This window comes from Ceratotherium simum, chromosome 20, assembly GCF_057802395.1.
Source record: "Ceratotherium simum simum isolate JZ-2026a chromosome 20, ASM5780239v1, whole genome shotgun sequence".
NCBI lineage: Eukaryota > Metazoa > Chordata > Mammalia > Perissodactyla > Rhinocerotidae > Ceratotherium > Ceratotherium simum.
Window position 1 is genome coordinate 27,150,036 of NC_141919.1, and position 13,521 is coordinate 27,163,556.

The 13,521-nt window shown below is 42.2% G+C and overlaps 2 protein-coding genes across 5 annotated transcripts in view; both read right to left on the reverse strand.

The window, feature by feature from the left end:
• The window catches only part of BRD10 (bromodomain containing 10), an 88,977-nt gene extending 86,349 nt beyond the window's left edge, over positions 1–2,628 (reverse strand). For all 4 annotated transcript variants that reach the window (XM_087444558.1, XM_014792454.2, XM_004436815.3 and 1 more), the window contains exon 1: positions 1,947–2,628. In XM_087444558.1, coding sequence (XP_087300684.1) covers positions 1,947–2,545 — 599 coding nt within the window. In that variant the 5' untranslated portion in view covers positions 2,546–2,628. The remainder of the gene's footprint in view (positions 1–1,946) is intronic.
• Positions 2,629–5,854: 3,226 nt separating this feature from the next.
• On the reverse strand, positions 5,855–10,466 carry RANBP6 (RAN binding protein 6). Its single transcript, XM_004436813.3, has one exon. It carries the CDS (start codon positions 10,455–10,457, stop codon positions 7,140–7,142), a length of 3,318 nt encoding a protein of 1,105 aa, XP_004436870.1. The 5' UTR covers positions 10,458–10,466; the 3' UTR covers positions 5,855–7,139.
• Between the last annotated feature and the right edge of the window lie 3,055 nt (positions 10,467–13,521).

Consider the following 13,521-nt stretch of genomic DNA (forward strand, 5'->3'; position numbering starts at 1 on the left):
ACTTTAATTATCTGTTTGAGACCATCATATTACTTTTTGCTACTAAAATGCAAGAATTCTATCTCTCTTGGACTAAGAATGTCAGAAATACATTATTATGTTTATAAACAATAGAACGTTTTAAGTTTAATTTCTAAGTATAGATGTGATCAGATCATATGGGTATACAGTATTCTGATAATTAGCCACTGAGAATGATTCTAAGCATTTAGAAATTTAAAAGAGAAATAGTCTCCCTGATCTTTTGTAGGACTCAAGAAATATTTATTATACACACCATGCTTTTGAAAGCATCTATAATTAACTCAAACCTACATGCTACTTCTTAGCACTATCATGCAGCCATTCTCTTGCCTCATTCTAAATTGTTTCCACATCTGTAAAAACTGGAGGCTTGGACTAGATGAACTCTATGGCTCCTTCCAGGTCTAAAATTTTGTGACATCAATTTGGAGAATATTTTACTACTTAAAAATAATGACATGTGAATGGACTGTTTTTCATGTGAGTCATAACTATAAAGCATTGTGGAGACAAGGGTAACAAACACACTACGCAAATGTAATGTCACTGAATAAAATAGTAAAAGTAACTTACAAAGCAAATTTATGAATAACTATTCTATTACCAAATAATTCTACTTCATGAAAGGATTCAAAAAGAGGTTCCTTAGTTTAAACAGAGCTCCCCTAATGAGTCAAGCACTATGTTAACTGTTGTTTTCAAGTAATCCTGAAAACAGTATATGAGAACCCAGTGATAGATTAGATTATTTTTAAATTACCAAAAAATTAACACAATTTTTCAGGAGCTAGTCCATAAAAGGACTAGTACAATGCCCAGTTTCAGCTATGAGGAAAATATTCATTTTATTCAACCACTACTACCAATATTATAATGGTTAAAACTTATATTGTGCTCACTATGGGATGGACATTGTTGACTTTACATTTAATAACTCATTTCATCCTACAGCAACCTAATGAGGTAGGCACTATTATCATCTCCATTTTACAGATAAGGAAACTGAAGCGCAAAAGGTATAGCAACTTGTTCAAGTTCACTTCAGCTAGTAAAGAGTCAAATTAATATTCCACTTCAACTACCATTTCCAACAACATTCAATTATTTTTCTATTCCTGAAGAATTTCCATTTGAGAAATTAATTGGTTTGTATCAATTATATAATGATTATCAATTAACGTGTCTATTTTAGTAGCTTTCTGTGTTACACTGTTTCTCTTACCAAAGAAAAATAATTGACTCTGGATATATAAGTTATGTACACCAAGAGCACATGCTATCTGAATTGCTTAAGATTTCTGGTAGAATAAAAACAAATGTCTAAACGCATTAAAATTTTGTTGCAAAAAGTCAGTCTGCTCAGAGAAGCGGAGAGAAAAGATTAGGAGTACGCCAGAGTATTCGTTAACCATTTAATAACACTCTATATAAATCTCCGATGGCTGACATGGGTAGTAAAACGATACATTTTTTAATAGTTTGAAACAACCACCTCCTTACATGAGCCAAAATTATTTTTCTAACAATATTTCATCCTGAAAACTTTTAAAAATTCATGCTAAAAGTGTCTGAAAGTTGCAGGTCCAACTTGCATCCCACTAAAACTTTTCCTCTTTCCTCCCCTTTAATTCTGCTGCGGGCACCAATTTCACTTTACAGAACAAACTTTACCTGCTCTTCGGCACTCAGGACTCGGCTTCCTTCTCAGCTTCTTTTCATCTGGGCGCTCGGTTCATTCAGCCCACACCCACCACACCCCTGCAGGCCCCCGCCCAGCGCTGCTCCTCCTCCCGGGGTTCTCCAGTACCAACTCAGCACCTATCAGCGACGCCCCCCGGCCCCTGGCCCAACCCCTCCTCGGACACGTGCGAGGGTGTGTTTGTGTCAGTCCGTCAGTCCTAACCCGGACGGGGCTCACTTACCGAGAGAGAAGCGCCAACTTCTGCTCCAGCATCATCTCCAGCTTCTGGCCCTGTTTGGAGATCCAATGGTCCACTCCATGCAGGCGGTAGCACGTCTCCAGCATCAGCCTGAAGTCCGCCACGAACTCGGTGATGCCCCCGTACTGGCCGCTGGCGAACTTCTCCTCCATCTTCAGCAGACACATGCACTGCCCGGGCTGCTGCGGGAGGGCGCGACTGCCCCGGCTCCCGCTGCGCGGCCCCTCGGCCTCCTCCTCCTCCTCCTCCCCGATGGCAACGCCCCCCAAGGGCTGCAGGAAAGGGGCGGTGAGGCCCCGGTGCTTCTCCTGCAGGAACTCGCCCAGGATGCGGTAGCCCTGCTGCAGCTCGTAGGTCAGCTCCTGCTCCCTGCAGCCGCCGCCTCCGACCACCATCGCCTCCTCCGCCTCCTCCCGGTCGTCCGCGTCCTCCTGCGAGGAGGCACTCCTCCCTCGGGCCGGCCCTGAGGCCGGGGCTGCCGCTGCCACCTCCTCCTCGTCGTCCTCTTCCTCGCCCGCCGGTGGCTGCCGCTCCTCCTCCCCGGCCGGCTCCATCTCCCCCGGCGTCTCGGGCACGCTCATGCCCCCGGCAGGCCCAGGTTGGGCAGTGTGGAGCGGCCGCTCGAGGCGCCGGGGGACGCGCGGGCCGCTTCCTCAGGGCTCGGTCGTGCCGCGCAGCCCCAGCCGCATCAGGCCTCGCTCTCCTCAGCCGCCGGCTCGGCTCGGTACGCGCGGGGGTCTCGAGCTCGCCGCCGGCGGGGCGGGGTTACATGGCGCGCGGGGGAGGGGGGAGAGAAGAGGAGAGCCTAGGTGCCCTCCTCTCCCCTCCCCCCGGCGGCGGCGCGCGCGCGCGTCTCTCGCCTGCCTCACCCCTCCGCGCCCCGCCCGCCCGCTCTTCACCGGCCAGGCCCGGCCTGGCCGCCGCGGCCTCGGCGCCCCACCCCCTCCCGGGCCGGCTGGGGGGCTGGGAGGGGGCGAGGACGAAGCGGGGGTTTCTTCTCTCGCCTCCCGGGAGGGGGCCGCAGCGCTGGGCCGCGGCGGCTTGGGCTCCTCCTCCTCTCCCTCACACCCCCTCCCGCCCCTCTCTACCTGCGGGGAACCCGGGCAGGAGGAGGCGGCGCGCGGACGCGGCCCGGCGACAACTGTCAGTTAGAAGCCCCGCTGGGCGGGGGGGAGGGGGAAAAGGGGAGGGGCAGGGAGAGAAGGGGGTGGGCACTCAGGCACCACCCCCCCGCCCCCCCCAGCCTGGGGCGAGCTGTGGAAAGAGGCAAAGAAAGAGGCACCGTCGGTCTCCGCAGTGCGCATGCGTACTAGAAAAACCCGCCCCCGTCGCGTCTCGCCCAGCTACACGAAAGCGAGGACTTCGGCTCAGCTACAGGATCCGAGGGCTGGTAGGTTGCGCGGACGAATGATGTCATCAGCTTGTGGACGACTTGAAGGGGTGGAGTGGAAAGGGAAGCAAGGCGCCTGCGCAGCTTGACTAGCACCCCCAGAGAGGGAGGCCGAAGGGCTTTCAAAAGTGAGTGCCATAATAAGGTATTTCTTTTGCGGTACCCTTACTAGTCCTAAAAACTAAAGTTAATCCTGAAGGAGCTTGCTAGATAACCTTCGTTAATGGCAAATGAATAGTAAGAAGGCACAGAAGTGTAAATCCTACTCTTTTGTTAAATTTACATTTTCTTTGCGCACACCCTCCGCTTTGTGACTGCTTGTTTTTTTAAATATAAAACTAGAATTTTGAAAAGTTTGGAGAGGAGGTTCAAGGATTTGACCAACTGAAACGTATGTTCACATGCAAAAGAAAAGAAGATGATTTGTAGAATTCGAATTTCTGAAACTCCTGTCCCCAGTTCTTAACATCAAGTCCTATTTTGGAAAGTAATCGCATGTTTTCTTTTAACACCACCCCCCCCCCATTTCCACCTTCTCGATTCTGGAGATCTGCTGAGAATAAGGGAAAGGAATGGAACCTCATTAAAAAAAAAATCCTTTGGGGGCCGGCCTGGTGGTGTAGCCGTTAAGTGTGGGCGCTCTGCTTCTGTTGCGGCCTGAGGTTTGCAGGTTCGGATCCCCAGCGCACACCTATGCACCGCTTGTCAAGCTGTGCTGTGGCGGTGTCCCATATAAAAGTAGAGGAAGATGGGCGCGGATCTTAGCCCAGGGCCAAGTCTTCCTCAGCAAAAAGAGGAGGATTGGCATCAGATGTTGGCTCAGGGCTAATCTTCCACACAGACACACACACACACCCTTGAGACTCAAGTCTTCAAATATTTCAAATCTAGGCTGTACACCATTAAATAGTTGTTAGCATGGCCTTACAATCTCATTACATATTTAAAAATTAGTTTGGAATATGTCTAAAAAGTGGACTTATCATTCACACTAATTTACATATTGTTTAAAGTAAGTGGGGAGGAAGGGACTAATGGCTCGGTAAAGTAAATGTTACTATTTTGTCATTTCTATTTGAAAGATGCAGATATTACTTTTTCTACTTACACTGAATGCTCTTGCTTGAAACTTGGAATTAGTATAACAGAAAAACAAAATTCTAGAAATCAAGTATTTTAAAAGTAAAAGGCATATAACTAAATGGTCTGGATATTCTAACTCTTGAGATTGTTTGCTTCTCATTAATGTGTATCTTTAAAGCACTGATAAAATTCAAAACTTCAAAGATTTTTTTTTCGGTCCAGTAAGTTAAATAGCAGCCTTAGGTAAAATAGTTAAGTGGACTATGGAGTGGACTCAAACACTTTTGAGTTTTAGGGTATTGACCCTCCCCTAGTCCACACACACATCCATTATCTAGTTTTCAAGGTCTCGGTTCATCTTATCAGATGTTAGTAATTTATTAGGCATTTACAGCGTTCTCTCTCTCCTCGGAGCCCATAGATGTAACTCAGCTCACAGGAACAAAGGCGGGGACCAGTTCTACTTTAGCAATTGACAACCAAAAATGTGTCTGACTAGACATCCCTCATTGCCTTTGACAAAGCCCAAGAATCTGGACCCACCCTACCCCAGCAAATATCCCCTTTTTTTAAGCCACTAACCCTATTTCATGACTCTCAGATAATATTAACTTACATTTATTGAACCCTGTGTCACTAAGCATTTTATATTCATTATCTCCTATGAGCTAGGTATTATGACCATTTTACAGATGGAGAAACTGATGCTTAGGTTAAAAAAGTAGTTTGCCAAAATTCAATTTTAGGTCTGTCATACTTCAGAATTCTCCAGGTGCCTAATTCTAAGTCATCTGGCAGAATTACCAATTCCTCATGTACAAGAGTGTAGGGAATTGCTAGAAATGTTGATTAAGGGCTTCTTAATTAAGATAAAGAGGTGCGGTGAGGGAAGGAACATCTGCTATAGGTCATGGAGAGGCCAAGATGTAAGCTATTATGTAAGTAGGATCAGGTCCTGGAACTTAAAAACAAAGAAATATATTTCTATTCTACTCTATTTCTATAATATTCTATTATACAAGAAATATGTTGGTTGTAGGTAAATTAGAAAATACAGATAAATGAGAAGAAAAATTGCCATTTAATCCCACCACCCAGAGAAAACCTCTATTAATACTTTGTGGGGGGATTTTTCTATTTATTCATCTATACTTTTTTATCTTAAATAAACTTAAAATTGTGACCATACTGTACTTAATGTCCTTTCCTTCCCCCTCCCCCCCTCCATTAATAATAAATAATTGTAGGGAATGGACAGGAATTGCATACCTAAAATCTCAACTTCATATCTCTGTCCACAATGGCCTAGATGGCCTGCTCATCTGAACTGGTAGAGGGTGAATCAGGAAAATTCTAATGTAAGAGGAATTCTAAACCATAAAAAAGAACACAGTAGAGGTACAAACAACAACAGCAATAACAGCTACAATTTATTAAGCACTTACTAGGTCTTAAATATTTGCTAAATACTTTACATACACAGTACTCACAATAGCCACAGGAAATGACAGATGTATTTGTTCTTAAATTTTGGATCAATGATTTGCTGAGTAGAAGGCTTTTATCCTATCCTACCAAAAGCTCAACATTAAAGACCAACATTCTAATTCATATAATTAACCCTAGATTTATGGGACTGTTTTCTTATAATGCACATCTACTGCTAAACAACTGGTCTCAAAACTGTTTTCTTTTTTATGTTTAAAGATAAAATTAATTTTGCTTCCCTTTCATTTTCACAATAGAATACTCCTCAGTGCTATTATAGAATCTATTAAGAACTTTTTCAAAATAGAAATCTATTTAGGCCCCATTTTGAATCAGGGCTTCTTTTCTCATTGAACTGCTTTGCAGGGGGAAAATGGCATACATACACAATGTAATATTCTGCTCAAACACATAACACTGATTGACTCCCACAAATATCAATTACTTACTATTTGTCAAATATTGTTACAGTATGTACATGCTACCAATGTTAGATGCACCAGGACACCCTTTTCAGTAAACATGGTTCTTAGAGTCCTGGATAACTTAAAAAATAGAGGCTGGTCTGGCTTAGAAGATTTTAAAGTTCTCATAACTCTCAGCTGGACACCTTGGGAACTAGAGTATGGATATGCCTCACCTAGTTCCCAGGAGGACATTATGAAAAAGTTCATATACATTATAGAGAAAACTCCTCATATCTACTGCAATATCTCAAAGCTCTTGGCCAATTTCAGCATCTTCCCATTTCCATCAAAACCAGGAGTATTAACAAGGACGAATAAGCCTGCCACTATATTCTTCACCCACTATTCCAAAGATGTTTGTCCTGGAAGTTCTCCTATCCTATCTTTGTGAGCTCTTAGCATCTTGTGATAGGCAGCATGACATCTTGACACCAAGCATATTGCTTGTCCAGCATCAGTGATTCAGACAAACAGCAATGATTTATATACTTCACATCACATTAGAAAGGTGACAAACATTCTAAGACAACGGAAGCACAGGTTATCATCAAGGTCTGTGTATAAGAGATAAAACATGCAAGGTGAACAGAAGGCTGTAACACTGACTAATCCTGGAGAAACATGGGGAAGGAATATAAACTGCTTAGCAGGGAGAGAACAGTTCTCTCAATTATAATAGAATTCACTCACAACACTTATTTGGAGTTACTTTTATGGTAGATGATATTCAAGTGATATTAAAGTGTTTCAAGCAAAATTTAGCAACTCCTGTAAGGCTTCCTGCTGCTCATCACCAAGTTGGGATATGCATTCCAACCATAATTCTTCAGAAGTCTGTACCTGACGCACAACATTAGCTAGGCGTTTGGCACAAGGATCTTCACAGTTAATAGTCTCATTAATTTTTCCTTCTGCAATTATACTGATTATTTTGGGAAGATTGGAATTATTTGGACCAAGTACAACTGGATGGTTACTTTCAATTAAGTCACAGAGAAAACTCAAAGTCTGAATAGCTTCCTCTTTATCTTCATGCAGTGGAAGCCATGATAACCAGTGTGGAAGAACTTCATCTACATTTACACAGTTAGGCTTAAACCTCAAAATCTTCCCCACTGCTGAGATACAGTTCTCTGTAGCAATGACATTCTTTTTGGTTTTGGAATTTGCACACTTAATAACTTTTACCAGCAGTGGAACAGCTTCAGAACATAAAGAACGATAATCATCTCCACCAAACTGTGCCATAACACCCAGGCCATAAGCAGCAGCTTGCCTGACTTCAGGGTTGTTATCTCGCATATTTAGTAGCATTGGCCACCGAAAATATTCTACATATTTAAATGAGGTTGGACTGCAGTGCTCTATGATATCATCAAATATGCACAGTCCCCACTGTCTGTCTGGCCATGGCCTACTAGAACAAATTAGATTTACAATTAATGGAAGCAGCTGTTCAAACCATGGTAAAATCTTTTCCTTATAAGTACTAAATAATGAGTGCAAAATATCTGATACTTTGGTTAGAATATAAACATCACATTCATCCTCATCTTGCAGAGACATTTCAACCTGTTGGTCATAGTTTTCTTCCTGTCTTTTAACCTGTCTCAATTCTTGGTTTTTAAAGTGCCCTTCAAGTTTTGCTTTCAATATTTCTCCCAGTTCTTCCAAGTGTTCATCATTAAGGCATCCATCTCCCATTACTTCAATGGACTTTGCAAAAGAATTCATTATTTCTGAGAGTACATCTGTATCAGGTTCAGTCCCAATAGCCTTGATTAAGGGATCACATATGAATTGCCACATCTGTGCAAGATACTCTGGGCCACGAATTCTTGCACATTCCAGGAGAAAAGGCATGGACTCCGCTGCTGCCACTCGAACATTGTCATGGAAATAAAATTTCAGTAAAGGAACCATCAGCTTTACAACTTGTTCTGTATATTCCACAAATCCTTCCCTTAACTCCTTAGCATAGTAAACCAACATCTGGCAAGCAGTTGCTTTTGCTTCAAGTCCTGAAGTTTTAATTCCAAAACTTTGCTGGTCTCCAAGATTTACAAATTGCCATCCATCATCATCACTCATATTCTCCACGTCTTGTGTGTCTAAGAGAGCAACATCAGGTTTAGCTGAAGCAGTCTTAATGAGAGGCTCAATAACCAGGGAAAGGTACTGTTGAAAATCGTTTCCAAGAATTTTACACATTCTGGCCCATGCTGAAACCATGTAAGTAGTCTGAGGGTCATCATCTTCCATATTATTTAAGTCTGATTGTGTCTTCAACAATAGTTGCATCACATTTGGTGCATCCTGTGTAAATTTTTCCTTCCCAACAGCAAGGCCAACATGGCTAATGCATTCAATAGTTTTTCCTTTCAGAAGCTTGAGTTCCTTTTGAATAGCAAGCTCAACAATGTGCTTTAGTGAGGGCATAAATATATCATAATATGGAACAAATTTTTCTTCTATTGTATCTGCGACTGAGGCAATGGTTGTCACAAGCTGTTCCAAGGCCAACTTAGTTCCATTCCGAATCAACTCTTGAAGTTTAATCACCAAGATGGAATGTAGATTTCTCACCATACTATCCAAATATAGAACTAGCAATGATTTGGGGCAGTCTTCAATAAAAATAATAAGTGCGGAAGCTGCATGTGATTGCACACGCTGATTACCTTGATTTTCCATGGTACGCAACAGAGCTGCAATCACTGTTTCATGGAATTTCTTTTGGAAGTTAGGTGCAAAATCTGTGGCCATCTGTCCAAGTGTAGTACAGGCTGCAGCCCTCACCCTAGGATGGGGATCCTGAAGAAAGAGCAAAACAGAGTTAACCGTTTCATCTAGAATTGATTCCATTTGCTGATGGCATCCTTCTCCAATGGCAGATAAGGCCATTAATCCAGCATGTCGATATTTCCAGTCAGGGCTCTGAAGCATCTGCATGATATGCTCTTTAGTCATTGGTAAAACAAGTTTTCCACCGAGCCCACATGCGAGTCTGTCTAGTGCACTCTCAGCAGCAACTGCATTGCTGTCAAAATCATCTTCTTCCATTTCATCAGCATTTACCCAGTCCTCATCATCTTGCAGATCAACCATCATTGCTAATATATGAGGAACTGCCTGTGCAATAATATTTGTATGCTTTTTCAACATTGGGGTTGCAGTTTCAGACAAGGTCACTATTACTTCAAGGGCCAGCTGGCGTTGCAGATTGCTAAGTCTAGAGTCTCCACATAACTTTAGACTCAACTGCAGAGTATCTTCTAAATAAGGACCCAAGTATTTAGGTACGGTATCTGCAATCTCAACAAGGGATTCTAGTACTGAATCATCATCCTGGTAGCATGAATCATTCACAGCCTGTAAGATTCCAGGAAGCAAGTCTGCAAAGTCTTTGAAAAGAGCAATATTATTCTCATTAGCAAGTACAAATGCAGCCGCAGCTCTAGCGGATAATGTCCTGATTGCTGGATGTTCTTGATCTTGAATACACTGGTCCAACAACCGTTTGATGATATCCAAATCGTGCCGCTCTTGGTTCCCAAAAATCCCAGGAAAGTGCCAGAAAACATGAAGTGCAACTTCCCATAGAACCACATTTTTAGAGTAGATTGAATCAATAAGGAACTTCAGACCTTCGGGCCAGTGGTTAGTGCCATCCTCATCTATCAAATTCCTGGCCAGCACTGCAAAAATATCACAAAGTTTTTTCCTCATGCTAGCATGTGTTTCTAACTTAACAGCCAGGATCAGTTCAATCTTGACGTCCCTCTGAACATCAGAAGGCAGATTTGGATAGACTTCCTCAAACCCAGAGGACAAAAGCCGTCGTAGCAGTGCGGCAGCCATTTGTCTCACCTCATAACCCGCTCTTCTATTTCTGACAGCATCTAAGAGGAATGTAGTCTTACACAGACCTGGGATATTTTCATAGATTTCCTCTGCCTGCCTCCGCACCATACAGCTTGGATTGATCAGGTTCTTCAAAAGCTGGTAAAACTCTTGCTTTCCCGACACGGTCGCCGGTATCCCTGCAGACCCGGCCGCCGCCATCGCGCTCTGTCAAAGCAACCGCGACCGGGAAGGAGGGAGGGGGTCTGCGGCGGGAAGCAGTGACGCAAGCGAGGCGCCGGCGGGGATGGGCGGGGCCGCTTCTCCCTCGGCTGCCTCGGCTCTTTGGATGCCCTCTGGGGCTGGGGAGCCGGGTGGCGGGGCGGATAGGTGAGAGCGGGCTGGAGGCGAGAGGCATCCTCCACCTGTTTTCCAACCAGACAAAAATGCACCTGCAGAAGGGAAAAAAAAAGAAAGAAAATATGATATTGATTGTATTAGAATGGGATTATGGGTGATTGATTTTCTCCTTTATTTCTAAACTCTATTGTTGTTATCTTGATGATTTTAAAACAATAAGTACATCTTGAAACTCTGCTAAGTGAAAGAAGCCGATCACAAAAGATCCCATATTGTATGATTCCATATATGTGAAAGGTTTTGAATAGGCAAATCTATACGGAAAGTAGATTAGTGGTTGCCAGAGGCTGGGGGGAGGGGCGAATGGAGACTAACTGCTGTCAGATAGGCGGTTTCTTTTTGGGTGATGAAAACGTTCTAAAATTGATTGTGGTGATTGTTGCACAATTCTGTGATTATGCTGAAGACCACTGAATTGTACAACTTAGATTGGTGAATTGTATGATATGTGAATAATACCTCAATAAAGCTGTTTATCAAATAAGTGCAATAAAAGATAAAAACAATGATTACCACCCCACTACAACACCTAATACAGTAGAGCAGTGGTGCTCAAACTCTGATGTGTGTCAGAATCACCTGGCCTAGGGATTATAATAAAGAATGAGACAGACAACTGAATAAAGTATGGTGGAAAGTGTACCTAGGCTAGTAATCAGAAGACTTGACTCTTAGTCTTATCTCTAAATTAATTTTGTATCCTTCGTCATATCACTCAAGGTTTTCCTTGCATGTTGTCTAAATTGTAAAGTTCTTTTACAGTTTTCCTTTTAGTAGGAAGATGCTGCGATTATTTCAAGAAACAAATACCCCTAAGGATAAATATTGTTTCTTTAATTCAGGCAATTGTGTCAATCAAAAGCAATAATCATTCCTCTAACAATGATTAGATCTTACTTTCCTGTTAGCACATTGCCACTCTGTCATTTTGACCATTATACAGGTTTGCAAGATTAGTAAGATGGGTATAATACTAATTTTAGGTGAGAAATGGAAACTCAGGGAGGTTAAGGGATTTGCCTAAGATGACACAGCTGAGTCTCAAATCCACCTCTTCTGAAAGCAACACCAATGCTCTTTCACCATAGCACTTCTCCATAATTACTCTTGGTTTGGCAACATGATCAGAGTCCTTTACTTATTGCAGAGTCTGTCTTAAACTTCTCCAAGTGGGCTTAATTTTAATTTTGTAAAATGCTGCTGCATATACCCACAAAGATAGAAAATCCCAGTTTTCCCATTAACGAGATAATACACTAAGTAGTCTCATAAATTACATTGTAATATGTGATACTATGCTCATTTAGGAAGAAACCTTATTCTTTAAACACTTTCTGTGGACTGAAAACCAACTGCATCAGAATCACTTGAGATGCTTATTATTTTTTATATAATTTTTTATTGATGTCATAATAGTTTATAACATTGTGAGATTCCAGTTGTACATTATTATTTGTCAGTCACCGTATAAATGTGCCCCTTCACCCCTTGTGCCCACCCCCAACTCCCTTCCGCCTGGTAACCACCAAACTGTTCTCTCTGTCAGTGTGTAAGTTTATATTCCACATATGAGTGAAGTCATACGGTGTTTGTCTTTCTCTGTCTGGCTTATTTCACTGAGCATAATACCCTCCAGGTCCATCCATGTTGTTGCAAATGGGACGATTTTGTCTTTTTTTATGACTGAGTAGCATTCCATTGTATATATATACCACATCTTCTTTATCCATTCGTCTGTCGATGGACCCTTGGGTTGCTACCACTTCTTGTCTATAGTGAATAATGCTGCAATGAACATAGGAGTGCATAAGCCTCTTTGGATTGTTGGTTTCAAGTTCTTTGGATAAAGAAGTGGGATAGCTGAATCATAAGGTATTTCTATTTTTAATTTTTTGAGGAATTTGAGATACTTATTTTTAAATATAGGTGTTAGGACCCAAGTTCTTAACTACTGAATCAGAATTTCTGGGGAATGCAACCCAAGGATGTTCAGTTTTAACAAGCACACTGGGTTTTCATATAAATACCAAAGTTTGAGAACCACTGATGAGATCAATTCTGGTTCTGATTCCAAGATCTTGACTATAAGTTTGCATCTTGCTCCAGAATCACTGTTTTTTTAACTGTTCCTTGAAATAGTCTAACTGCAGAGCCTTTGCATTTGCTGTTTCAGGAAAAGTTAATAAGTATGTGAGAGGAGAAAGGCTTTTCTTAACACTATATCTATTGGCATATTAAAGACTTATCAAAAACTACGAGATACCACCACAGACCCACCACAATGTTTTAAATTTAAAAGTCTGCCAATATCAAGGGTTGGTGAGGATGTGGAACATGGAATCAATTATATTTTTGATGGTAGTATAAGTAAATTGGTACAACTACTTTGAAAAAATGTTTGGAAAATGCTGGGTTAAGATTATGCAATTATTCATTTATTCTGTCAGCAAACATTCATCGAGGGTATACTCAAGCATGGCACTGGATGCTGGAGGTAAAGATTAAATATATAAAGATGCTCATGAGAGCCAGTAAATGTTACATAGTGTAGTGATCACTGTGGTGATGGTAAGTCTGCCATGGAACCACATGGGGTTGTGGAGGCAGCCAATCTAATCTGGGTTTGCGGGAAATCAGGTAAGGCTTCCCAGAGGAGGTGATATCAGGGCTGACTTTTGAAGGATGAATCTTCATTAATTATTTAAAGAAAGAGAAGAAGGTTGTTCTAAGTAGAGGGAACAGCTTTGTTCATATGCAGAGAGGTGTTAGAGCCTAGTGTGGTAAGAGTTCTGCCAGTATTTCGGAATTGCTGGAGCATTGGGTATGGGACTTGAGGGTGCCTGGGATGATACAGGAGGCAGGAAGG